Source organism: Triturus cristatus, chromosome 4_2 (genome assembly GCF_964204655.1).
Source record: "Triturus cristatus chromosome 4_2, aTriCri1.1, whole genome shotgun sequence".
NCBI classification, from domain to species: domain Eukaryota; kingdom Metazoa; phylum Chordata; class Amphibia; order Caudata; family Salamandridae; genus Triturus; species Triturus cristatus.
Window position 1 is genome coordinate 239,489,700 of NC_140586.1, and position 25,449 is coordinate 239,515,148.

A 25,449-nucleotide genomic window follows, 5' to 3' on the forward strand; every position below is an offset into this window, starting at 1 on the left:
AAAAAGTATATATAATATAGTCTTTTTTTACCCACAAAACACTTTACTCTGGTCTCTCAACGTCTCTGGTGACCAGCAAAAATATAGAAGTGAGATTCGCCACTTAAAATTCCGGGGCTCAGAAAGACCTTTGTCTTTGGATTTTAAGGAGAGAATCACCACTGGCTTTTCATCGCTAAGAGCATAGCACACTTCTTGTGTGTCTTTAATACTATTACAGCAATGCCACATGTAATTTGTTTCTATTGTATGATATTATTTTGGTTTTATTTGGTTCACGTAATATACCCAGTGCCTGATAGTTTGCTCTTGTGTGAAAAGGCTCTGTCGCACACTTCGATCTTATCCGCTCTATAGAATAGTGTTTACAAATGAATTTATAAGATATAACTAGAGTTCCCAGTTTTATGGTATTCATTCTTTTGACATTTCTGTCTGTATTTATCCATATTTATTTTTGGCTAATTCTATCTGTATTTATCCATTTTTATTTTGGTCTTTGTAAAAAAAAATGAAGCTGAAATTAGTATATTTCCACATTTATTGACCCGATAAATATGCACTCATGCTTGAATGCCTGCCAGGTTTCAGTGCTGTGAACACCCGCTGAAGTTAGATGCATTTATATGAAAACATGCAAATTTCAGTGTCGGCCTCGTGTATATCTACTGCTGGTAAACCCTCTTTAATAAAATTCCTTTCTGTTTTTAACCCCCTTTCCTATCAACCTACATGGCTTGGCAGCCACGGCAGAAAGAATTTAGAATTACTCAAAAAACAACCCAATTTCAATTCTTTTTTTTTTTTTTTTACCAACTTTGTATTTATTGAAAGATGAGGTTAGCCAAAGTACACAGCTGTGTGCCTACAACCATCCTGGCCGGCAGCGAACAAAATCTAATTCCATTATACAGAAGCAGTAAAGCATAGCATAACTCATGTACCTCCCCTCCAGTTCCCTGCTGTATCCTCCATGCCCTGGGTCCTCCCCTCCCCCCCCGGACCCCACGTCTCTCTATTGTCCCAGCAGTCACTCTCCTTGAAAAGCCCTGTAGCCTTATCCCCTCTGCCGCTCCCCTACCCAACGCATCCCACCCAACGTGCCCGTCGCCCCACATCCTGTCTAAAGCCATGTTCGCACCAGCGGAGGGGTCAGACAGGGCAGATGCAACTGGTGGTGTAGTCTAGTCTCTAACGTGGGTCCCGCGGTAGGAGGCCAACAGGGCCCAGGCCCAAAGCTAGTGAGTGTCTTAACCCTGCCCAGGACAAGTATTTGTTATTCTCTACGCCAGGTCTATGCTAAGTTCATATGCCATGCCCCGGACAGCTCATGTTGTGCAGTACAGTGTTCCCCGGCAAACTCGAAGTCTTTGAAGGGATTGGACGGAGTGGCGTAGCGCCACCGTGCTGTGTCGCCAAGGCACTATCACATCGCTTAACCTCTATAAGTCCTGAAGACAGGACAAACCAAACAAACAAGGAACGGGGGAAAGTGGCGGGGGAGGGCGGCGGGGGAGGGGAAGCAGAACGCCAAGTGCCATAGTGGGGGAAAGGGGGAAATCCGGTGGATTCAACTAGTCTCGCTTAAGCTGGGCCAGCGGTCCCCTGACGTCCCTGGTACCCCTGTGGTAATGTATGCCTGTGTGGTGGGAAGATCCGACTCCGGCGCACTCGCCTGGAGCTAGGGACCCTCCAATGATGAGGGTGTCAGCTCCACAGGCCGCGCGAGAATCTCGGAGCGCATCAGATTAATCTCGTCGTCGAACAGCTTTAGGGCCCGCAGTCTCGGCGGTTGCAATCGTGCATGCTCTATCCTGCCCAAGTGTTCCACCAAGGGAGTCCAGAGGGTCTTGAACCTAGTTTCCCGGAACTGGAGACGGGCTGTAAGCAGCTCCATCGCCAAGACCTGCCAGAGGCGAGCAAACCACACGTTGATGGAGGGCGGCTCCGCCTTCTTCCAGTATACCGCCACTGTTTGTTTTGCTGCGCCTAGCATGTGAAGGCTCAGGTGCCAGTCTCGACCTGTCATTGCCCGCCGCGACGTTGGTCGGAGGCCCAAAATAATCGTGAGCGGGTCCTCCGGCAGGGGGTAGCCTAGTACCCTTTTGATGTGGCTGAGGACTTCCTTCCAATAGGTAGTCAAACTCGGACACGTCCACCAAACATGGATAAAGTCCCCCGGCGCCTGGGCGCAGCGCCAGCACAGCGGGGACACCTTAGGGAACATCTTCTGGAGTCGGACAGGGGTGTAGTACCACTGGGTCATCACCTTGTAGGCCGATTCCTGCTGGGGGATGCTACGGAAGGTTTTGGAGATATCGCTCCAGAGCCTTGCCCACTGCGCGGAGGTGATCCCGGAGCCCGAGAGGTTCTGCCATCGTACTTGGTACGGATGTAGGCCTGGACGCTGGGAATGCTGGAGCACGTTATAGACGCGGGAGACGAGGCCCCTATATGTGCCAAACGTGCGCGCTAAGTGCTCAAACGGGGTGAGAGGCCGCGTGGCCGCCTGCACCAGCGAAGAGCCCTGCACCCAGTGCCGAAGCTGTACGTATTGGAACTTGTCCCTGTCCGTCAGCCCAAATTCCCGTTGGCATTGCTGGAAGGATTTGAAGTCCCCCCCCACAAAGAGATCTCGGATCGTCCGACAGCCGCTTTCCGTCCAGTTCTCAAAGTTTGGCGAGCGGCAGGCCGGCGGAAACTGTGGGTTGCGAGCTATGGGGGTGTGTGGCGAGGGGAAAGTGGTGAGGCCCCTGCGGACCGCCACCCTGTCCCAGATCTCCAAGACCGTCCTAGTGGGGACCGCCATGTACGCACTACGGTGGCGAGCCGCCCGGGGCAGCCAAGCGTGATCCCAGATCGGGCGACAGGTAACTGCCCTGTCCATGTGGAACCAAATTTTTTCGCTTTCCCACGCCCCCCACTCCAGAACATATCGGAGGTGCGACACCCAGTAGTAGTCCATTAAATTGGGACAGGCAAGACCACCTCTATCCCGAGGGAGCTTTAATATTTTGTTAGAGAATCGCGGTTTCTTACCTCCCCAAATAAAGGAGATCAAGTCCCGCTGTAACCCTTGGATATAATGTTCCGGTATGGGAGTCGGCAGAGTCTGAAACAGGTAGAGGATCTTTGGCAGCACGGACATCTTAATTGCATTGAGGCGACCAAGCCAGGAAAGCGGCAGTGCCTTCCAGGTGCGCAGGTCAGCTAGGACCGAGCGCCTGCACTCCGGCCAATTGGCCTGCGTCCAGGTAGCTAGGTCCGGTGTCAAGTTAAGGCCAAGGTATCTCACTGAGCCGCTCGCCCATTGATATGGGGTGCATGTCTGCAGCGCCGCCACCTCCGCCTCCGGAATCGTGAGATTAAGCACCCAGGACTTAGTGTGATTAATTTTTAGCCCGGAGGCACGCTCATAGGCGTGGAGCAACGATTGCGCGGCCGGGAGCGAGGTTGAGGGCGCAGACAGCGTAAGAAGGAGATCGTCGGCAAAGAGCGCAATCTTGTGGTCGCGTCCTCGAAGGGAAATGCCCTTGACATCCGGCGACTGGCGAATGAGAATAGCTAGGGGCTCCACTACCAGGGCGAAGAGCAGGGGCGACAGGGGGCAACCCTGCCACGTGCCCCTGCAGATGGGGAATGGCTGTGTAAGCTGGCCATTTACTCGCACCCGGGCTGCAGGGGCAGCGTATGGGGCCATGATGCGCGCTTCCATTTTAGGCCCAAGGCCTATTTTCCGTAAAACCGCTCGAAGGAACGCCCAATCTACCCGGTCGAACGCTTTTTCAGCGTCTAGGGACAACAGGCAAGCCGGGATTTCCCAATGCCTGGCCTTACCCACAATGTGGGCGATGCGACGTACATTGTCCGCACCTTGGCGTTGGTGTATGAACCCCACCTGATCCGGGTCTACGAGGCGAGGGAGGTGTGCACTGAGTCGTTTGGCGAGAATTTTGGTATACAGTTTAAGATCTGTATTCAACAGGGCTATGGGTCGATAGGATGAGCAGAGGGCGTGGTCCTTCCCCGGCTTTGGGATGAGGGCGATCTCAGCCATCGCCATGTCCGGAGAGGGCCCTCCCGAATCCGCAAATGAATTAAAGAGCCGAAGGAGGTAAGGTTGCAGCTGCGGCAGAAAGGTACGGAAGAATGCCACCGGGAGCCCATCTGGCCCAGGTGTCTTGCCTAGCGGGAGATCTCCCAGGGCGCCCGCTATTTCTTCCAGTGTAATGGGCTCCTCTAAGAGCTCGGAGTGGTGTTTACTCAGCGGCTCCCATTCGCATTCTCCCAGGGTCTCCGCGATCAATGCAGGGTCCGGCGGGTCTCTCATATACAGGGAGGAATAGTAGTCATGAAACGCCTGGAGCTTCGCAGCTTCCGTGGTCGCCTAGGTTCCCCCTGCCCCCTGTAGCTTCGCGATATGGGCCTTGGCCGCCCTCGTACGCAACCGCCGCGCTAGTACTGCGCCCACCTTGTCTCCTCCGATGTAAAAGCGCTGTCGGAGCGCAAGGAGCGCCCGTTCCGCCTTATTCGTCCTATGTGCCCGTAGCTGTCCCCTAAGGACCGCCAGACGCCTCTTATGAGCCACCAACGGGCGGGCCTGATCCATCTTTTCCAGCGTCTTGAGTTCGCGGGAAAGTCTGGTTTCGTACAGTTGGGCTTCCCGCATCCGGGCGGCAGCTATAGCCGTGAGGGTGCCCCGTATCGTGGCCTTGTAGGCATCCCATAAGAGGGGAAGGGGGGTCTCCGGCAACTCGTTGTGCTCAAAGTATTCCAGTATGGCCGTCTTTATTTCCTCCCTGTCTACCGGGTCCCGTAGGGCGTGATCCGGGAACCGCCAGCGGCGTGGACCTAATGCGCGAGTGAGGCGCTCATGGAGTATCACCTCCACGTGGGCATGGTCGGAGACCGAAATGCTCGAGTGCGATGCCGACATAGTGTCCGTGAGCAGGGAGTGGGAGACAAAGAGCATGTCGATGCGAGAGTAAGAGCGGTGTGCATGTGAGTAAAAGGTGTAGTCTTTCAGCCCCGGGGAGTGGTAACGCCAAACATCTACCAAGTTCAAAGCAGTAAGGGATTTTTTCACTGTGGCCACCAGGGCCCCCACTCCATGAAAGCCTCCCCCACAACGATCCAGCTCCGCGTCCCAAACCAGATTGAAGTCACCCCCCACTATGAGGTCCGAGCTCACCGGATCAAGATACTCCCGGATGGCCCCGCGCAGGAAGACGTCCTGACCCTGGTTGGGAGCGTAAAGATTACAAAGCGTGAGCCTACGGTGTCCCCGCGTTAGCTCAACCCTCAGGACCCGGCCCGCAGTGTCTCTACGCACCTGTGTGTCCCCATGGAAGAATCCCGCCCGACAAAAAATTGCGACCCCCGCTGTCTTAGTGGCCGCAGATGCCCAGAACCTATGGGGAAAGCGCGGATGAGCCATTCGACCTACATCGGCCCTTAGAAGGTGCGTCTCTTGCAGGAATACTATGTCGGCGCCCTGTTGGAGCAAATATCTCCAGATCTGATGTTGTTTGCTAGGTGAGTTGAGCCCCTTCACATTCAAAGAGACGACCTTCCAGGAGGGTACTGTAGTCATAGACATGGATCAACGAGCGCAGTTGTCCCCCCCGCTGCCCCCAACCCATCCACAAAGCCCCCCCGCCAGAGGGTTAGGAAGTAGAGAGGGAGAAAGGAAATAAAGTAGGAGCAAACAAAAGAACCAAAACCACAAAACGGCCAACATGGCCAACAAGGCCTATTCCAGTCTAGGGAGTGGCCAGGCACTGTGGCACAGGCTATCCCGGAGATGTCACTCTCCCAGGAATAGAGGTGGGGGTCCGTCGGCACTGCCGCCATTCACCAAGTCAGGAGGAGCCCCGGGCCGCCGCCCTACATCTGGAGCTGCAGCAGCGACCTCAGTGAGTACGCCGCACTCTCTCCCCCCAAAAGGCGGCTGGTAGTCCCATAGAGAGCCACCTCGCATTCTCAAAAGGGGAGCCAGGGTTGCAAGCATGGAAGTTCACTGGGGAGCGGGCTCCTGTGATCCCACCGGCGACGAGCCGGCCTCCAGGGACCGAATGTGGCGTATGATGTCCTGCTTGTCCCTCGATGATCGACTAGCCGCAGGAGAGGGAGATCGCCCCGCCCGGCGCACCCTGGACCAACTAGGCTTGAGCGAGGCGCGAGGCCCCGCGGCACCGCGCACCGGACTGGCCGGAGGGGAGTCCGGGATCTGAAGCAGCTGCGCGGCCTCCCTGTAGGACCGCAGTACCCGCCGTCTGGACTCCCAGTGGAAGATGAGGGCGAAGGGATGTCCCCATTGATAGCGAATGTTGAGGTCTCGCAGCTTGTCCGTAACCTGCCGGAAGGCCCTCCGACGCCGGAGGGTCGTGGGGGCCAGGTCCTGGAACAGTTGGATCGTAGCTCCCTTGTACTTGATATCTGTCCTATCCCTGGTCGCCTTGATAATAGCCTCCTTCTCGACAAAGAAGTGGACCCGCGTCAGGATGTCGGGAACTAGGCCTGGTCTCCCAGGCGGCCAGAGACTCGGTGGGCCCTATCCAATGCCGGCGGAGAGGCATCATCATCCCCCCGGAGTTCATGAAGAAGGTCCGCCACAAATGTCATAATATCCGCCCCCTCCGCTCCAATCGGGACGCCTCGAATGCGGATGTTGTTGCGGCGCCCCCTATTTTCCAAGTCCTCCTGCCTGATCTGCAGCTCGACATTCTGCTCCTCCAGGGCCGCTATTCGCTGCCAAAGGCGCTCCTGGTCCTCCGTGCGAGCGTCCAGGGTCTTCTCCATATCGTCTACCCTGTCCCCGCGCTCTCCCACGTCTCTCCGGAGCTCCTTGACGCAGGCCTGGACCTCCGTGCGCAGCGAGCCTATTTCAGACTTGAGGTCCTGCATGAAGAGCGCCATAAAGGACTGCGTCACCGGCTCCGCCGACGCTCCAGCCCCCAGCGCCTGCGAGCCCGTCGGCGCCCCTCCAGGCTTATTCCAAAGGTCCTTCACCGTGGCGTCTTTCGTGGGCGCCGATGATTCTTTTCCCGGCTTGGTGCACGTCATTGTGCAGTCCCACGTCGCCTCCACAGGAGGACCCCGGCCGCAGATCGGGCAGTCAACTCAGGGCCACCACCCGGGGGGGTCAGCCAGCGTCCAAGGGCGCACAAGCCAGTCTGCGTCGCGTCCAACGTAAGGCTGCCCCACACTCCAGGCCGCACGCCCTGGTCACAGCGCCGCAGTGTAGGCGTTCCGGGTGCAGCGGTGGATCAGGGCACCGAGGTCCACACCGACACAGCCCGCCCTCGGGGCCCGGACGCTTCCAGTCCCCAGGCCCACCAGGCTCCGACCCGGGGCCTCCCTCGCAGGCAGCGAACGGCACAGTTTCAGCAGGACATGGGGGCGCGCCGTCTCCGCAGCGGCCCTCCCGCGCCTCCAGGGAGTTCCAATGTACCCCCACAATGCGCCAACACAGACCGTTCAATAGGCAGGGGCAAGCAGTATGTCCACGCAGGGGGGCCCAACGGCCAAGAAGTCCCGCTGTCCCAGGCCCCGCTAACGCCACACAGTTCAGCCCCACTCCTCACTAGCGTCCAGCAGGGGGGCGATCCAGCAGCCGGGGACACCACCAGTGCCCAGCGGAACCCCCGGGTCTCCCCCAACTCCGGGCGAAGGCACGCCCCGTCGGACAGGCCCGGAACGCGGTCAGGGGTCAGCAGCCACCAGTCTGGCGTTCGGGCACACGGCCACCACCCAAGAGAATCAGCCAGCCAGGCCGCCCCTGGTCCGGGGCTCCAGTTCAGGGCCGCAGGGAGAGCCCCCGCACTGGGTCTCCGGGCGCCTCCACAGTAGTCGCCGCCCCCTCGCAGACAGCACTCCCAGGGGTTCTCCAGAGGTCGGGCCCACCTCCGCCAGGGCGCCGCACGCCACCGCAGTCAATCCTCCCCCGCAGGCGTCCGAGCGAGCCGCTACTCGGGCCGATGCCGCCCGCCGACCTCCTCACCTCAGGCTAAGTCGTCCTCGTCTCCAGCTCTCGACTGCAGGGGCCGCAGCGTCGGAGGCCCAGGGGCACAAAATGGCGGACGGAGCAGCCCCTCCAGCGCCTCCTCCTCCAGCCAGTTCCAGGGAGCCTCGGCCCCCGCTCCCAGACGCCTCCGATCTCGCCCAAAATGACCAGGCAGCGCCTCCGGCGGGTTCGGGCACCCAGGCAGCCCGCGGGAACCCTCCGCCGCCCTCCGATGTGGGATGCCCAAGATGGCGGCCGCCTCCTCTGCGCCCGGGGTCTCTCCCCTGTCCGGCCTCCGGCGCTTCCAGCTGCACTCCCTGGGCTCACCACGACGTCCAGAGGCAGCCCTCTCCGTTCCGCTGGCCTCTCGCCCCCAAAGGAGACCGTGTACCGGCCGCCAAATCGCTGTGGGATGCTCGTTTACCCAGCGGCAGCCCGGAGCTCCAACAGCCCACGTCTTACTCCATGAACGGCTTGGCCACGCCCCCCCAATTTCAATTTTTACCCACATCTAAAAAGAAATACAGACAAGAAAATAAATGCAAAAATCAGTAAAAACCGAAAACAGGGAGCCCTAGATAAAACTAAGGTTCCCAGTTTTCCGAAACCATCTATTCCCGTCTGAATTTATTTTTAAATACAGTTAAAACGGAAAATAAGCTTGTTTTCGTGAGTTCTCACCGCTGTCAAGACTGCTAAGCAAACCGCTGTTCCGTCTGACGGGTAGGGGCGTTTAAAAATAGGAGAAAACGTTCTAAGGAAGCATGCACAGCTGCAGAAATGAACGCATGTGAGCTACAATGCTCATATTTTCATATGAACGTAGTGATGGATTACACATGGGTGCATGCAGCTGCACCACCCATCACGCAACCTGTGTACATTTATTGCTTCAATCTATGCAGGAATATACTAGTTGCAGCTTCACTTTTTCTCACGACCCAAAAGAAATATGGGTAAATGCAGATAAAATAAGCATTTTACCACTGCTGTGCGTACACTACCGAACTGAGATATACTGGGGATGGAACATAGTAACTTACCACTACCAGGTGGCACATGATTACTGCAGCAGGTACATCAATCCACTGAGCTATGATACTGGGTCTGTAATCTGTCCCCCACTGGCTGCACATTTGTCACAGTAACCCACAGAGCTATCATCAATTATTTGGAACGTATCGACCTCAGATTGCACATGATCCACACAGTAGAAATATTTACCCGCCACATTAATTAGCTAGGGTATGCCTCTGTAACTACTGGGTTCCGATAACCACATGATCGCTGGCCCTGCAGCAGGCACATTAACCCTCTGCTGACCCTCTAGCTGAGTGCACCGTCCTTGATAGGAGCGCTGCTGGGTGTGGTTGGGTGGAAGGAGGGGCATCATTAAGGAGGGGTTATTTACAGAGAAAATGACACCTGCCCTTTAGGCTTTTCCCCTCCCCCACCCGCCTTGTTTGTACAGCAGGAGGGAGTCACCTGTGTACATTCCTAGGGTGGTCCTCCCAGACTAAAGGGGCGGTCCATAGAAAAAAAAAAAGATACGGTCTCCTCCTATTGGTTGCCAGTCGCACCGCTGCGCTCGTCCCATGCACTTCCGCCCTTTTCGCAGCGGACTCCTCACATTGGCTGTCTGCCTTCTACCTCCTCCAATTAGCTCGCGCTTTTCCTGCCTCTTCCTCTTCCCATTGGCTGCGTTGCTACAGCACGCTCCTCTCCCATTGGCTGCCAGGCCCCTGAACCATTTTGCGGTCATTTTCCTGCTTTTTTTTTATTATTAATTTCCTTCCCCGGCCCACCTCACGGCTCCCATTGGCAGTTCGGCCCCTCCCAGGAAGTTCAAAAAAGTAAAAGAAAAAAAAGGCCGAAAGTAAAGAGGGAGGAGGGAAAAGTGTAGTTTTTAGGCCTAAAGCTCTTTTAGGGGCGAAGGGAGAATCATTGTGAGGTGCAGGCTTCTCCCTTTGCCTTCTCTCCGCCCTTTCGGATTATTATCCTCTTTCTACCCCTGTGAAGTTGGCGGAGGAAAGAGGAAGCTGGAAAGGGACAGGCGGGGGCGCCCCTCTCCCCGCCATGACGGTAAGTTTGCCTCTCATTTTATTTTCTCTTGTAAGAGCACCACTCTGCCAAAGCCAAGTAAACCAATTAAAAACTCCCCGTGGCCTACCTGCTTCATCCGGTCTGCCCAGCCCTGTCGATCCTCTGTCTCTACTTCAGAACTCCAAGTTTATTTACGATCCCTTTTGCCTTGTCCGTTTTAAAAAGCACACTTCTCAATGGTTTAGCAATGCAATTATGTTTAGATCCGGGGTCTCCAACCTGTTTGTGATAAGAACTGGTTTATGTGCAAGGAAAATCATCAGTGTTCAAATAGTGACCACATCAGGCATTTGGTGGCCACCATATACAAAATTACTAGCAATGATCACACTAGTGAGTCAAGCAGGGTTGCCAGTAGTAACGTTAAAAAATATTTTCTCAGTTTGAAAAGCTACTATATGACAACTCTTAAAAGCCATCCATAGCTGCAGTGCTCCTGTCACAAACGTAATAGTTACTTAATAATTATGAGTAAGGCTTCCTGTTTTCCGTTTTTACTGATTTTTACGGATAAACACAGACCGAAAACCATTTATTTTCTTGTCTGTATTCATTTTTAAATGTGGATAAAAACGGAAATTGGATGCCTTTTGAGTGATTCTAAATGCACATTGCCATGACTGCCAGGCCAATAACTGTGTGGATTGATAGGTACGGAGGTTAAAAAAAAAAAGGAATTTCAGTAGAGAGACCTAAACAGCAGTAGATATGGACATGGCTGATACTGAAATGTGCATCTATTTATATAAGTGCATTCATTTATCTTCTGCAGGTGTTCATATCCCCGAAACATGGCAGGCATTCAAGCATGACTGCATATTTATTGGTTAAATAAATGTGGAAATATACCAGTTTCAGCTTTATTTTTATTTACAAAACCCATGCTAAATATGGATAAAGAGAGACGGAAATTGTAAAAAATAAATACCATAAAACCGGGAGCCCTAGTTATGAGTCTGCCAGGTGCCATCATTTATCACCTTTAAATATATTTTGGAAATGTTGCAATTTTTCTCCAGCCATCATCCTAGGAGTTCTGAAAATACCCACATTTTCCCCTTCAAATAGTCACTGTCAAGTTTGGTCTACATATTATTTTAACCCAGTAAAAGCTTCTATTTTAGAAGGGTAGGTTGCACGCAGGAGAGCTACTAAAAGGTTGCGAGAGTGCTTCCAGTAGTTTGTGAGTTACTCGTTGGAGAAGCCTGGATTAAAATATTAATCTATCTTTCTACCGAGTCAGCTCTATGCTGTCTTTTTCATCAACCAAGGATGAATTGCCCCGTTTAGAAATGCGGACTATTGCACTGTTCACTCATTTAGTGTGTGTTGCCCTATTTCTCTCAGTACTCACTCACTGACTCTTGTCCGCCCCATCCCTTAATCTTAATCTTTTGCCTCTCACCTTCTCTTTTTTTCTCATATAACCTGCTTTTCCTTACGTTCTGTTCAAATAACTTCTTCTCTTCCTACAACCTCCCGGCAATCCTTTCAGCCCACTCATTTTCTCCTCTTCCTTTCCTCCGTATCACTTATCTCCTCCCTATCCCATGTAGTGAGCATTGTTTCACCCCTCCTTTTCTCTTCGTATACCTTATATTATCTACGTGCATTGTTAGGGGCTAACAGAACTAGATCACTTTTTAGTACTTCGTGTATGATCTGTTCAGGCACTCCAGTGACAGATGAATAGATGAATGTGTTATGTGGCTTACCCTTTGCAATATTGAAGTTGCTGTGCTTTATATCCAGGGCCACTGTGTTAGACTTAGCTAAATCGTACAGCAAGGAAAACAAGTTATGATGCACATCTTTCCATCAAAATCATCTCCACAAAACAGTGTAAGTGCATGTAATATTGGATATATAAGCTACTCACTAGAAGGTACTTTAGCATTGAGCACATGTGACCTCATGACATATCTGATTCTTTTGAAGACCGAGCCCTGGTTGGAATTAATACAGCTTTGAGTATACTGTCTGTAATGTGAATAATAATTTGTATATGTTGGTTTTGAAAAGCAATCCAGGCAGACAATAGTTCTGCCTGCCCTGTTTTAATTGCATTTAACATTTTACGGTTTTTGTTTATTTCTGCGACAAAAGCCAGTACATTAAATAGGGGTGGTCGCTGTATGTGGTCAACTTATTCACCTCTTAGACTGGCTAATTATTAGCAGGTGAAAGGTGACAAATTCACATTTGTAAAGTGACTGGTGTGGCATTGTTTTACTAACTTTTGATTTGCTGGAGCTAGAAACGTTTCTGTTAAGATGTGGCAACTATGCAACTAAACTATGTGGCAAGTTCATGTTTACAGCGTGCAGTCGCATTTGTCCAGTGGCCCTGCCTGTATCCGATTTGGCCTCGCATCCTGGGCACGTCATTGTATATAAAGTGCTTTCATTGATGTTGTACTTTGAGAGCCTCGCATCTAGCCTAGCATATCTTGAATATTATTAGATCTTGAATAGCGCATAGCTACCCAAAAATGGTTCCCCAGCGCTTTGACATAGAAGGTAGGTGCTTGCAGAGTGAGAAGCGTTCAGAACAACCAGGATTTCAGATTGTTGTGTTAGGTGGCCAGTGAGTGGTAGCTTCTCGGGTGCTCAGGGAGGGTTTTCCGCAGCCTACGGTTCAAGTGTGAGAAAGAGCGACCGCCCACGGGAGCCAGTTTAACGCTGAAACATACAAAGGGAGATACTGTAAAATGCTTGGGTACCTTTTGAAAGGTGGTGTCTAAAGTGCTTTGGTACATGTTGTAGAAAAGACACTGCCTTTTGGTATATTTTGGTCCAGTTTGTAAGAAATGTGATGTCCAAAGTCCTGTCGTACAGTTTGTATGAAAGTGTGACGTTTATAAAGTACTTTAAGTTTAACTTGCAAAAGGGCACGTTATGTAAAGTACATCGGTTCAGTTTACTTGATGGGATCTTTAAGAAACGGCGCTTAAGTACAATTTCTATAAAATATACTATTTACAATCCTCTTTAACTACACTTATTTCAGGCTCTTTCAGTAAAGTGCTTTGGTACATTTTCTATTTAAGGTGCTAGCTATAAAGTGCTTCGGGTGCACTTTTGATGAAATGTGCTGTCTAATGGTTTAGTTAGAATTTGTATGGAAGTGGCAGAGTTTGGAAAGTGCTTGAAGTACAATTTGTACGAAGGGCACTGCCATTAACGTGCATCTGTGGTTCGTATGGAAGGTCGGGTGTTAGTAAAGAGTTTCAAGAACAATTTTGAGTGGCGCGGTGTACTTAAGAGATCCACAGTGACCTCAAGAGGTTTCATGTCCTTCCGCAGATAAGAGTTTGTTGTTTTATACACACACTGATGTGTGTGCACTGTAGATCTCGCGCACTCCCTGCCCTGCCACAGGAAGGAAGCCCGGGTGAGGCACAGTGTCACCAGAAAGTCACGGGGGTGGGGTGGAATGTCACTTGGGAAGGTGGTTGGTCACAGCCCTTCCATGTATCTGTGGGCTGTTTACGCGCCCCCCTCTGTCTCGATATGATCTATGGCGGGAGGTGAGGGGGCTCTCACAGTGTACACTCACGGTCACCAAGGGTGTCTGGCGTTAGTCCAAAGAGGCCGCGGCCATGTCCAGGGTCGGACAGAAAATTGTCCCGGGCCCCAAAATAAAAGCGCCCCCATTAGTGAATTAGGAACTTTAAAAGCGTGCTTTGTCTGGTAAGTGGGGCAGTATTGAACTTGTAGCACGTTCACTAAGTATTTTGTAAGGTGTGGGAGACTGCATGGATTTCAGCTTGCTGCAGGCAGTATTTGTTTTAATATCGGCAGGAGGAGGCTCGGGGATGGTTGGGACCTTGGATGCTTACTTGACCAGGGCGGAGTTAAGCTATTAATAAAGAGATCTCAATGACGGAGCGTAGACTATCGCTGGACCCTAGTTTGGGTAGGTTACCTACTACCCCAGTACTAATGGATATCACGAATCAAACCACCTTGCCCTTAGCTTCAGAAAGGGTCCCTCAGGCTGAGGGTAATACATCTATACCAAACCGTAGTAGGCTCTCCGGGACTCCAGAATTGATATCTAGCCCTGTGAATTACTAATTAAGGGATAGAGAGCAGAAACAAAAAACTGTATCTACCCGTTAAAAAAAACTAAGTGTCATTTCACAAAAAACCAGAGCAACTAAATTTCAGGGATACGCAGTTGCAGGGAAAAAAGTGTTGACAGTGGCAGAAATACATGACACGGAACAGGAGCCTCTAAGAGATTTAACTAGCAATGCCCAGAATGATGGAGGAATATCTATTACTGGGCATGTTGAGGAAGATTTCTGGGGGAAATGAGAGGTTATGGTAAAAACTTTGTTGGAACCAATCTTATTAAAACTGTGTGGGGTGGAATCCAGGTTATTGCACCTGGAGTCCTCTATGTCCAATCTATCGAATATCGTAACTATGGTGGACTCACAGAACGCTGATATTCAACCAACAAATTTGATTGACAGAGGAGGCGGCAGCAATGATAGGGAGGTCGATCCAGCGCAGACTAATACAGGATCTAGTATTACTAGTGCCTTAAGTAACGCTAGGAGTGCCCCAAAAGAAAAGACACTCGTGGTACAATCATTAGGTTCCAAAAGGAATTCCCTTATCCCTGTAGTAAATCAGAGGTTAGAGGAGGGACCCAGTGCGCCGCGAAGACAAGCGGTCATTGATCTCTTCCCCCCCCCCCCCCCCCACCGAAGCCACCCCTTTATGTAACCATATTGGGACAAGTGCCTGCCCTTTCAGCAGGACAGCATGAAAGCTTTGAGCAACTGCTGAATAAAACAGCGTATTGGCTTAGTCAGAATACCCCTGGGGGAGCTAACCTTATTAACAACATAATCATGGTACGCAGGGTCAGCTGGATTGGCAGATATAATAAAACAGTGTGCGGCGACTGTATTATTAATTTCAACAGCCCCTATATTGCGGGTCGCCTTTTATCAAGGGGCGTATGCCCACAGTCAACAGAGGATACCGTAATTAAACTATTACCCTTGGGATTTTTTTATAGGCCAATACCCTGGAGGGATCGGGAAGGATTTAATCGGGAGGACAATCTTTCTGAGGGTGGCTGGTCTATGGTGGGACCTCATTTACATTCTGCTCCTCCTGTGTTGCCCCAACCAATATTTAGCAGACTAAATAATAGCCTGTGATTGACTTGGGGAATCTGATATCTCAGGGAGTGGGAGTAAGACTGACTCAGGAGTGGCAGAGGATTGACCACATACGAAGAGTCGAAATAACTTCATCTCCTGGAATATTGCAGGGTTAGCTGCCAAGAAAGTGAACCCCCTATAGATTACTTTTGTTAGACAATTTATGATAATTTGTCTGCAGGAAACTTGGTTGACTGAATGTAATTTTCTTCTAGAGGGATATAAGGCATATTTTGTACCAGCAATTTTATCTAACAGAGGGAGACCAAAGGGGGGATTGGTCATTTACGTTTCTGTAGCGCTGACATGCAAAGTTCGTGTTGTATCTTCCACCGATTTGGGTATTCTTGCACTAACTCTGCAAAGTGGGAATTGCATGGTTGGTCTGATTAATTTTAATTCAGGACAGCGAGGGAAGGCTCGTGTACTGCCCATTTCTTGGTTTTTAAAGATTTTTACCACTTAGAGTCAACTTATAATGATATGGGTCCCACTCTCACAAGAAAGCTTTACATGCAATGGCGCTATAACTCTCTCCCTCTGAGGGCATACACTGCCCTGTGGTCTCACTCAGCACACACAGCCCTCTGTCCCCTTTGCAAGCAGACACAAGAGACAGACTTACATGTTTTATTCTTCTGTCCGGTGTACAGCAGAGCAAGGAAGTATTGGCTCTGCCCATTACTTAGAAATATGGGTTTTAAACAACATCTCCCAGCCTTTGGAACACTTAAATCTGACATCTCGCCCCCAATTGCCTTTGCCGTTGCCAAGTTTCTAACGTCTATGTGGTTTACACGCTCACGTCTTCTTAAAACCATTCCAAGCAACGTTGATGGACTGAGTTAATATTTTTATCACAACTGTGTAATGTTTTAATACTGCTATGTTTTTATTGTACTATGTTGCTTTCTTTTATGGTCTTAACGACCGAAATAAAGATATTTGATGATGATGATGATGATTAATTTTTATAATTCAGTTTCTACATGCTCCGACCAAAATCGCATAACTGCTCTGAATAGTTTTATTAATAACTCTGAGACATACTCTACATAATCTCATGGTTGTAGGTGATTTTAATGTTCATCCCTGCAGCAATCCCTTAGCCACAAGTATTTCTGAGTTGTGCTGTCCAAGAACTCAAGGCTTCCATTTTGAGCATTCAATTGAAGGGGAGTTGTTAAATGATATGATTAATGACCTCGACATGACATCAACCATGGCTCTGACGGACCCAAATATACGTTTTGTGGTGCCTACTTTTAAGGGCCATGGGAAGGGGACTTTTATTGATTTTGTGCTGATTACATCTTTTATGCAAAACTTTGTATACTCCATCCAAATTGTCGAGAGTGAACATAGTGATCATAACCCACTCTTAGTTTACTCAACCAGTCCCTGGGTAACGAAACTAGGATCAAACCCTAAACGGGGGATTCTTAGCATGGCTGATGGGAAGCGAAGACTAAGATGGTCTCAAGTAATCCCGGAACTGTTCTACAATGATATAAAATCTGTATGTGCAGATGAAATAGTCATCTGCACACAGGGGGGGTCATCAACATACGAAGGTTCTAGTGGCTTTCCAGACTGTTATAGATATGGTTACTGACTTGTTGACAGTACCAGCCAAGAAACAGATAAAAGTGGGCCCAAAATGGTTTGATCAGCAGTGTTCAAAAACAGCAAGAAGTTTGAGGGTTGCTCTTGCTTCTAGACCCAGAGTGCAAGCTGACGTAACAACTTGTCGTAGGGATTATAAAATAGCATTAGCTACACGTAAGGAAGTTGTAAGGGATGAGGCCTGGAATGAGCTATTGGACCCTGAAACACTCAAGGACGGCTCAAAGTTCTGGGGTATATTAAAAAAAACATTACTTGCCTAGGAGACAGGAGCAGGTCTTGAATTTTATATAACGAAGGAGGAATGGGAGGCCCATTTTGAGCAGATGTATGCCTGCCCCTATGAAGAGGATGATAGATTTGTATTTGGTTTTAACATTAAGAAGCTGAGGTTTGGGAGGGATGAAATAATGGAAGGTATTGTAGGCTTTAACAGCCGGTAAAGCTCCTGGTCCCGATGGGATCCCTCCCGATCTATTCAAGACTGACCCCTCAATCTGGGCACCAATTTTGGAATCTGTTTTTAACGCCGCAGTTAAACTAGGTTGCCCTCAGTCTTGGGGGACTTCAACTATAATACCTGTCTTTAAATAAGGGGATAAAAGCAGTCCACACTGCTACAGACCTATTTCACTCCTAGACTCCATGGTGAAAATAATGGGTAGAGTCCTCCTGCAAAGGCTCACCACTTGGGTAGAGGACAATAATATCATGTCCGACTCCCAGTATGGGTTTTGTAGAGGCCGATCCACGACCACTCAATGTCTGAACTTGTACTTGATTTTAAGTAAATATACAGTGGTTTATAAGGGGACTGTCCACCTAGCCTTCATGGACTTGTCCTCAGCTTTTGACTATGTGAACAGGAAGAAGCTCTGGCAGTCCATGAGGGCAAAGGGGGTTGATGGAGGCATTGTGGAATTTTTAGAAGATCTACATAGATCCACCAGAGCAAATGTTAGATTTTCTCAGGATCTGAGCGTGACGAAGGACTTTAAAATCAAAAGGGGAGTCCGACAAGGATGTATACTGGCCCCCTTTTTGTTTAATTTTTATATTAATGACTTAGATAGTTTTTTTGCAGGAAGTAGGGGCCGATTGTCCCAGAGTGGGGTGCCGGGGTATCCCGGTCCTACTATATGCGGACGATGCGGTCCTTATATCTAGGACTGAAAGAGGTCTCCAAGCACTCTTAACTGCTTTTAAATCTTTTATGTCAGACAGGGATCTCACAATAAATAATTCCAAATCATTCATTATGCAGGTAGGCCAAACCCCCAAAAAATAATTTTCAATTTTATGTGGGCAATGAAAAGATTCCCATTTCTAGCACGTTCTCCTATCTCGGTGTCTTTTTTGACAACAAACTGAATTGGGGCCCGTACATTCTGAAAAAGAAAGGGGACTTTACTAGGGTGAACGCAGCTATCTTTAATTTGGCCTCGAAACTGGGGAAAAAGCCTACTGGTGCAATGTTGCAATTATATAATGCCAAATCAGTGGCTATGGCATCTTTTGGAAGTGAAATTTGGGGGTATAGCTCGGGTGAGCAGGTACAGATTGTTGTGAATACTTTCCTGAAACACTTACTGTGTCTCCCACAAGGTACATCTAATTTAGCTGTTCATGAGGAGTTGGGGGTACAGTATATCAATGATATTTTTTCCCTGCGACCACTGATTTGCTGGTTAAAACTATGGTTAAAACCAGATATCCCCCCTAACGCACATGATCTTAAAAGATTGCTTGTCTATGGATAACTCATCTGCTGTACCCTGGCTGAAATATATCAGGAAAGGTTTTTTAAGCTTAGGGCGGGGTGAGCTATTCAAAACTACCGAATGTATTATTAAGGGGGATGTGGAGGCAACAAAAACAGCCTTCATGATGGGCCGGAAAATGATGCGGGAAGCTAAGGAGGCACAGAAATCAAGCGTCAGGATTTTTCTTATGTTTAAAACAACTCCACACACTGAGCCTTACCTAATGGGATCTCTGTCTTCTCATGAGAAATTTTTATTAACTAGATTTCGGATGAATTTATTTCATCATTTGCTTGTCAGACCATACATTTCGTTTTTTAACAAAGAAGCAGCATCCTGCGGCTGCGACGGAAAGTCTCCGCAGGACATGCTGCATTTTATGTTTTTATGTAAATTTTACGAATTTCCCCGCAAACGCTATCTGGTCCCGCTTTTAAAGAAACTTGATTTTTTATCAGATCAGACCGGCCATGATGTATTTACAACTACTATGTAGTGATAGTATTCTTTTTGTATTAGAGTTTTTAAAGTCGGCTGTTAAATATAGAAAATGCCTGGATTTAGAAGTATGCACTGCCTAAAATTCCTGCTAACTCAGCACTGATGTATCCTAATGATGAACTTATTCCCAATATTTATTCTTATTGTGTCGTACTTGTGTGTACTTTTATGGTTTGTTTTAACAAAACCGAAATAAAGTTTTTTTTTTTTTTTTATATATATATATATATATATATATATATATATTACAGTAAAAACGGGCACAATAGACCCTAACACAGGCCCACAAACAGCCAAAAATCCAGCCCACACACTGACTGACCTGTCAGTCCAGTTGGGCGCTGCCTGATTACCATGTGGACCAGTCCGACCCTGGCAATGTCAGATTTTCAGAATAACTTCTGCGTGTGTGAGGAGTTGTATTCAGATTTGTTAGGCAAACTTTTTTTCTTGAGTAGGGTCTGAAAGTAGGGCACTTATCTCTCTTCTGGGGACCGCGTTGGACAACATTGTTCTTAAGCAAGCATTCTGTGCTATGCGTCTCCCTCCACTCTGAAGTCCACTCATCTCTGCTCCATTGCTAGCTTTCCCTTTTAGCCCACCACTCCTTGCCTATCCGTCTAATTTCATCTTCTAAGGTCGGGGGGGGGGGGGGGGGGGGGGAGTGTTGCTTCCTGAGTAGAGACTTCACCTACCTCTGCCTGCCTTGCACCCGGAAAGTACACAAACAGATTCCCACTTTAAGCCACGATGAAACAAGGGCACCCTGTGCAGGGTCCTTGAAGGTTCTATGTATCGTAGTAGTAAACCCAACCTGCAGATGTTTACATATTATCAATGGCAGGCGTTTCACCATGTGGCTGTTGCAGGGAGACCTAGGAGAAATGTTTATCGCTTTAGTTAGGGCGCCCTTGCAGGATTATTTGGGGGAGAGATGGTTCGGAGGGCATAGGGTGGGGGGCATGGGGCGATTATTCTGGGATGGGGACTTTGAGCCGCTTTCCATGGAGCAGCAGTCGGGTTGTTTGTGGGCTGTCAGATAGTGGGTGGGGTAGGTGCAGTGTGACGCTATTTTCATATTCAAGGTTTTCTTTGTGCAGTAATCTGAGAGATGCGGCCTGTAAACTGCTTGTCATGGTTTACAGTAGGGGGAGGGGATAACTTTCCATTCACACTTTGCATAAGTGTGCACAGAGACGCTTTGTGCACCCTGCAGAATTTTAACGTTATGTGGCATTACGTGAGACATTGAAATGGGGCTACAAACGGGAAGTGCACACCACAGAGCTAGTATCAGGATAGGCTCCCTCCATTGTTCTCATTCGTTTGAGTTTGATTTTATCCAGTGTTCATTTCTAAATAAGCAATAGTTGAAAGATAGTGACAACCTGAAGCTCCATTGTCCCTTATTGAGACCATTACAAAGTTGTATCTGCCTGCAGTGCAGCACAGATGAATAAGCTCTCCATGAACTGACTGGTCATAAGCTCCATACTGTTATAAAGGCTTTAGTGAGGGGCCTTTCCTGCTGGCTCGGGACCTCTTCCCCCACAGGTGCATTCATTCTTCCGTGTTATAGTATCTAAAGGTATGCCGATTGCTTGTGTCCTTGTTTCTTAAGACTTTTCCATGTAAAAACATGCTGCCCACTGATAGACGCTCTGAACATGGCCGTGACACCCACTAGACAACCGTTTGCCTCGCATTCCTGACCGATTACCCCTCTGGGTATAGTAAATCCCTAATGTCCCATCATTCACCCCCAAAGTAAGCAAAATACATCACCCACGGAATTTTGTTTATATTTTACTTTGTCTTTTTTGATTGTGCGTTTAATAACGCGTTGTCTCTCCACTTTGAGAGATTTCTACACAGGTCTCATTGTGGTTCTGTGTGCCATTGCCCTGAAGCTCCTTGAAGGGAGCACTGTCCCTTATAATACAAGCCACCAGAAGTGTGGCGTTAGAAAAGTGTTTTTCAAATGGTTTGCTCTCCCACAGCGAGTGGGGTGGTGCTCAGATGTGAGCTGAAGAGGAGGGTGGTGGTCATGGTGAAATGTGGTGACTGCTAGTCTCTCGACCCTGGGGCTGATGGGATGCAAAAGGAAAACAATGTCTAGCATGAGCTTGAGAACAAGTAGCATTGGAAATGCCAATGGACGTGGCCTAATTTGTGCGGTGGTTCATTATTTTTGTTTTTGCACATATGCCCTAAAAATAAATCACGCAACCGCTGAAATGTGGGGGGCCTTTTGTTTGCTACTATTGTGTTTCTTAAAAAAAAAAAATAAGATAGCCAGTGTAGATAATTTTATTAGTGCAGTATTGGAACTTCTTAAGTTGCAGGGGTACATAGAACTCATACGGAATCCTTTTTTAGCTTTAATGCATATCCTGACAAAATCAGATTATTGTTGGCATGAGGAGATAGTACTGTTGGCTGTGAATCATATCAACTTGAAGAAATAATTTAAACACACAAGTATTACTAAAAAACAAAAGATAAAGAAGGGTAAAAATACTGGTAAGGCCCCATCCTGTAGAACAACGTTTATTTTTGTTTAGCCAGTTGTTTAGATGTGGTCAAGCAAAATGTTAAGCCTCGCGGTGCAAGAAGCTAGAAGCTGAAGTGGGCTGACCCAGAGCCATATGCTGTGGTGGGAGGAATCAAAATGTGAATGTCAGTTGAACAGATCCGCAAATAAAGATGTCCGAACTGAAGCTCCTCTATGCATGTATTTTAATTGTCTTTTTTTAATTTTTATTTATTTTGGAGTAGTGAATAATCAAGGTGGCGTACACATCTACTGGCCTACAACCCTTAGGGCCGGCTGCTTTGTATCCAATAATCATTGCATGTCTCAGCGTTTCCCACATCCCGGAGGCTGGGTATCGCTGTCTTATACATACCAGAATACAATATCTCTATACATGAATGCCGCCCACCATGCATATTCTTATAGTCCAGTCCCTAAGTGGGAGCACAAAGTTTTCTTCTTTAAAATTCGCCAAACTTAACATCAACACCCACCTCCCCCCCCCCCCCCCCTCCCACAACTCTTGAAAGGCCCTGTCAGTTGCTCCCGGAGGATCCCCCACTCCTGAGATAGTCCGCATACAATCCCCAAAATTTCTTTGGCCTGCTCCTCGGAGGGAGCAGTTCACTAAACAACTCCGACTGCGTACAGCAATATAGCGCGTCTCGCTTCCATTGTGGGCCTCGCATCCAGCCCAAAGCAAATCTGCGTTTGGCTATTAACATACCCATATCTACCAGCCTACGCGCTGCCTTTGGGAGCCCCCTCGTATGTCCCAATAACACAACCGCGGGATCCAGTACCAGGTCTAAGTCAGCTATCTCTCCAATCTGCCGAAATACATCTTCCCAGAATTTAGCCACGCCGGGGAAGTACCATGCTAAATGAATGAAATCTGCCACTAGGTGCGCACACCTTTCACACTCTGACCCCTCACGCAAGCCATACCTGTACAGCCTGTCCGGCGTGTAATAGACTCTATTTATAAAATTGAAATGAACAAGTCTATGCCTGCCATGCAGCGATATGCGACGCGTGCCCGCACAACAGTATGACCACATGGCATCATCTATTGCTGTGCCCAGGTCTCGTTGCCAGGCCAACCGGGCCTTGGTATATTTCTGGGACCTCTGTGACAAAGCTATAGAATATAATTTGGATGTCATCTTGCGAGGGCTCTTGTGCTTAATAAGGTACGACAATTCCGGGACATCCGGAGGCTCAGCCATATCATCTCCTAGATGTTGTCGCAATGCGCCTCTAACCCTGTGAAACTGAAACTGCTGCAATTGTGTACTTGTCTCCACTGTCGAAACTACATCATCCCATGTTTTGGCAATCCCGTCCTTAAACCAGTCTCCCACCTGGTGTATGCCCAATCTGCTAAGGGACTGCACAACCCCGCGTTCCCTGCATGGTGCCAACCAGAACGCCCACTCCAGCGGCATGGCTGGGGAGTACAACAGCGCCCCCGCAGTCCTCTGCAGTATCCAATTCCACGCATGCCTAGTAGTAATTAATGAATCTAAAAAACCCGTCCTACGACCTGCGGACTCAAACAAAATCGCTGGCAATGGAAGAGGTGCAGCAAACAGTCTCTCAAGTTTTAGATATGGAATCGTGTCGTCGCTGTGCACCCAGTTATGCGCCTGTGCTGCCTGCGCTATCCTGTAGTATAGTTCCATGTCGGGCGCCCCCAGGCCCCCCCATATGATAGGGCAGCTTCGGAATATTCCAGCTCACGCGAGCCTGCTTGCTGGCCCACGCCAGCCGCAATAGAGATCTGTTCAGCCGAGCAAAAAAGGTGCGCGGTAGCACCATCGGGATATTGGTAAACAGGAATAAAAAACGGGGAAGTACCACCATCTTGGCAATGGAGATTCGGCCCATAAGGGACAAAGGGAGTCCGATCCAGGTCTCCACATCGTCCTCCAACTTATCAATGACCCTCCCATAATTCTCCATAAACACAACTTCAGAGTCCCTGTGCAGTTGTATCCCAAGATATCTGATCGAGTTGTCAGACCACTGCCACGGATAGTCCATTTCAAACGGGGTGGTGGACGGCGTCAGCGGGAATGCAGTGGACTTGTTCCAGTTAACTTTTAGCCCAGATAATGCCCCAGACTGTACTACCTCCCGCAGCACTGGCGCCAAATTGCTCTCCGGTTCTCTGACATATAGCAAAGTGTCATCTGCATATGTGGAGACCACAATACGATACGATGGGAAGCTCACGCCCCTCAGGTCGTGGTATTCACGCAGGGCCCGCGCCAATGGCTCCGCCACCAGGGCGTACAATATGGGGGATAGAGGGCAACCCTGGCGAGTCCCCCGAGAGATGGGTATGGCGTCCGTGACCAAGTCGCCTAAACGGATCCTAGCAGTTGGGCCCCTGTACAGCACACCAATCATTTGTAGAAAGACCGGTCCCAGCCCCATTTTTGTCAGGACCCGACGCATATAGGGCCATTCTACCGAGTCGAAGGCCTTCTCCATGTCCAGGAATACCGCAAGTGCCCTCTAGTCCCGTTTGACATGTTGCAATACGCCAAACCCGTCCTAAGGTTATACGTAAGGTTCCTGCCCGGTACAAATCCCGCCTGTTCTGGTGCTATCAGCTCCGGCGTGAGCAGCGCCAGGCGTGTAGCCAACACCTTAGCCAACAGTTTGTCGACATTCAACAAGGACAGCGGCCGGTAAGAGCTACACTCCTCCGGGTCTTTACCTGGTTTGGGGATAGCTACCAGGGTCGCTTCCCGCATCGACGGAGGCATATGCCCGATCACACGGATATCATCAAACAACGTTGATATATGGGGAAGAAGCAGATCTATGAAGGACCGGTAGAAAGCGACCGTAAGTCCGTCCGCACCAGGGGCGCTATTTGCTTTCATGCCCGCCAACGCCTCTAGAATTTCGTCCCTCTCTATGGGTAGGGCCAAAAACTCCCTGTGCTCATTAGAAAGGAAGGGTAGCTGGATGTGGTCCAAATACTCTTGTATACTTTCTTCCATATTATTCTATTGGGAGGCATACAGGTTGGCATAATAAGATTTGAAGCGCGCGGCTATGTCCGCCTCCTTTGTCAGCGTGTCCCCAGTGTCAGACCTAACCTTAGTTATCGCAACTTTGCATCTACGGGCTTTTATCACATTGGCCAGGACTGAGCCAGGCCTTTCGCCCTCCCCATACTTTCTGGCACTGGCATACTTCCCTAGATGTTGCACTTCCGCATTTGCCTCCCTATGGTATTCCACCAATAGAACCCTTAGCTCTTCTGCTCCGAAAGAGTGCGCGGTAGCACCTGACACGCGCGAACCTGAGGCACAAGCGGCGACGAGGCCAACCAGTAATCTATGCGGGTATGCAAGTTATGATGGGCAGAGTAATGCGTATAGCCCCCCTCCAAAGGGTAGAGGACTCTCCAAACATCTGTAAGGTCCATACAGAGCATCTCTCTCTGAATAGCCTTGGCAGCTGCTGACTGCGACCTCGACGGCCCTCCCGATCGATCGATACCCGGGTTAATCAACGCATTAAGATCCCCCCCCCCCCCACCCCCCCCACCCACAGCATGCATGTACTCCCCAAAGCCTTGACCCTGTTAGCTAAGTCGACGTAGAACTCGGGGCTGTCATAATTAGGTCCGTACACATTAACCAATAACAAATCCAGCCCTTTACACTGGCACCGTGAAAGGACGAACCTGCCGCCCCCATCCGCATAA

At 49.4% G+C, this 25,449-nt stretch overlaps 1 protein-coding gene across 2 annotated transcripts in view; it reads left to right on the top strand.

Moving 5' to 3' along the window:
• TRIOBP (TRIO and F-actin binding protein) overlaps nucleotides 1-25,449 on the top strand; it is a 422,974-nt gene that overhangs the window by 189,069 nt on the left and 208,456 nt on the right. Inside the window, exon 1 of one of the 2 annotated variants that reach the window (XM_085601383.1) lies at nucleotides 9,815-10,087. The exons of the other annotated variant lie outside the window; for it this stretch is intronic. Within the exon in view, the coding sequence (XP_085457509.1) occupies nucleotides 10,082-10,087 (6 nt within the window). The 5' untranslated portion in view covers nucleotides 9,815-10,081. Of the gene's footprint in view, nucleotides 1-9,814; nucleotides 10,088-25,449 lie in introns of those variants that run through there. 2 annotated transcript variants of the gene reach the window in all.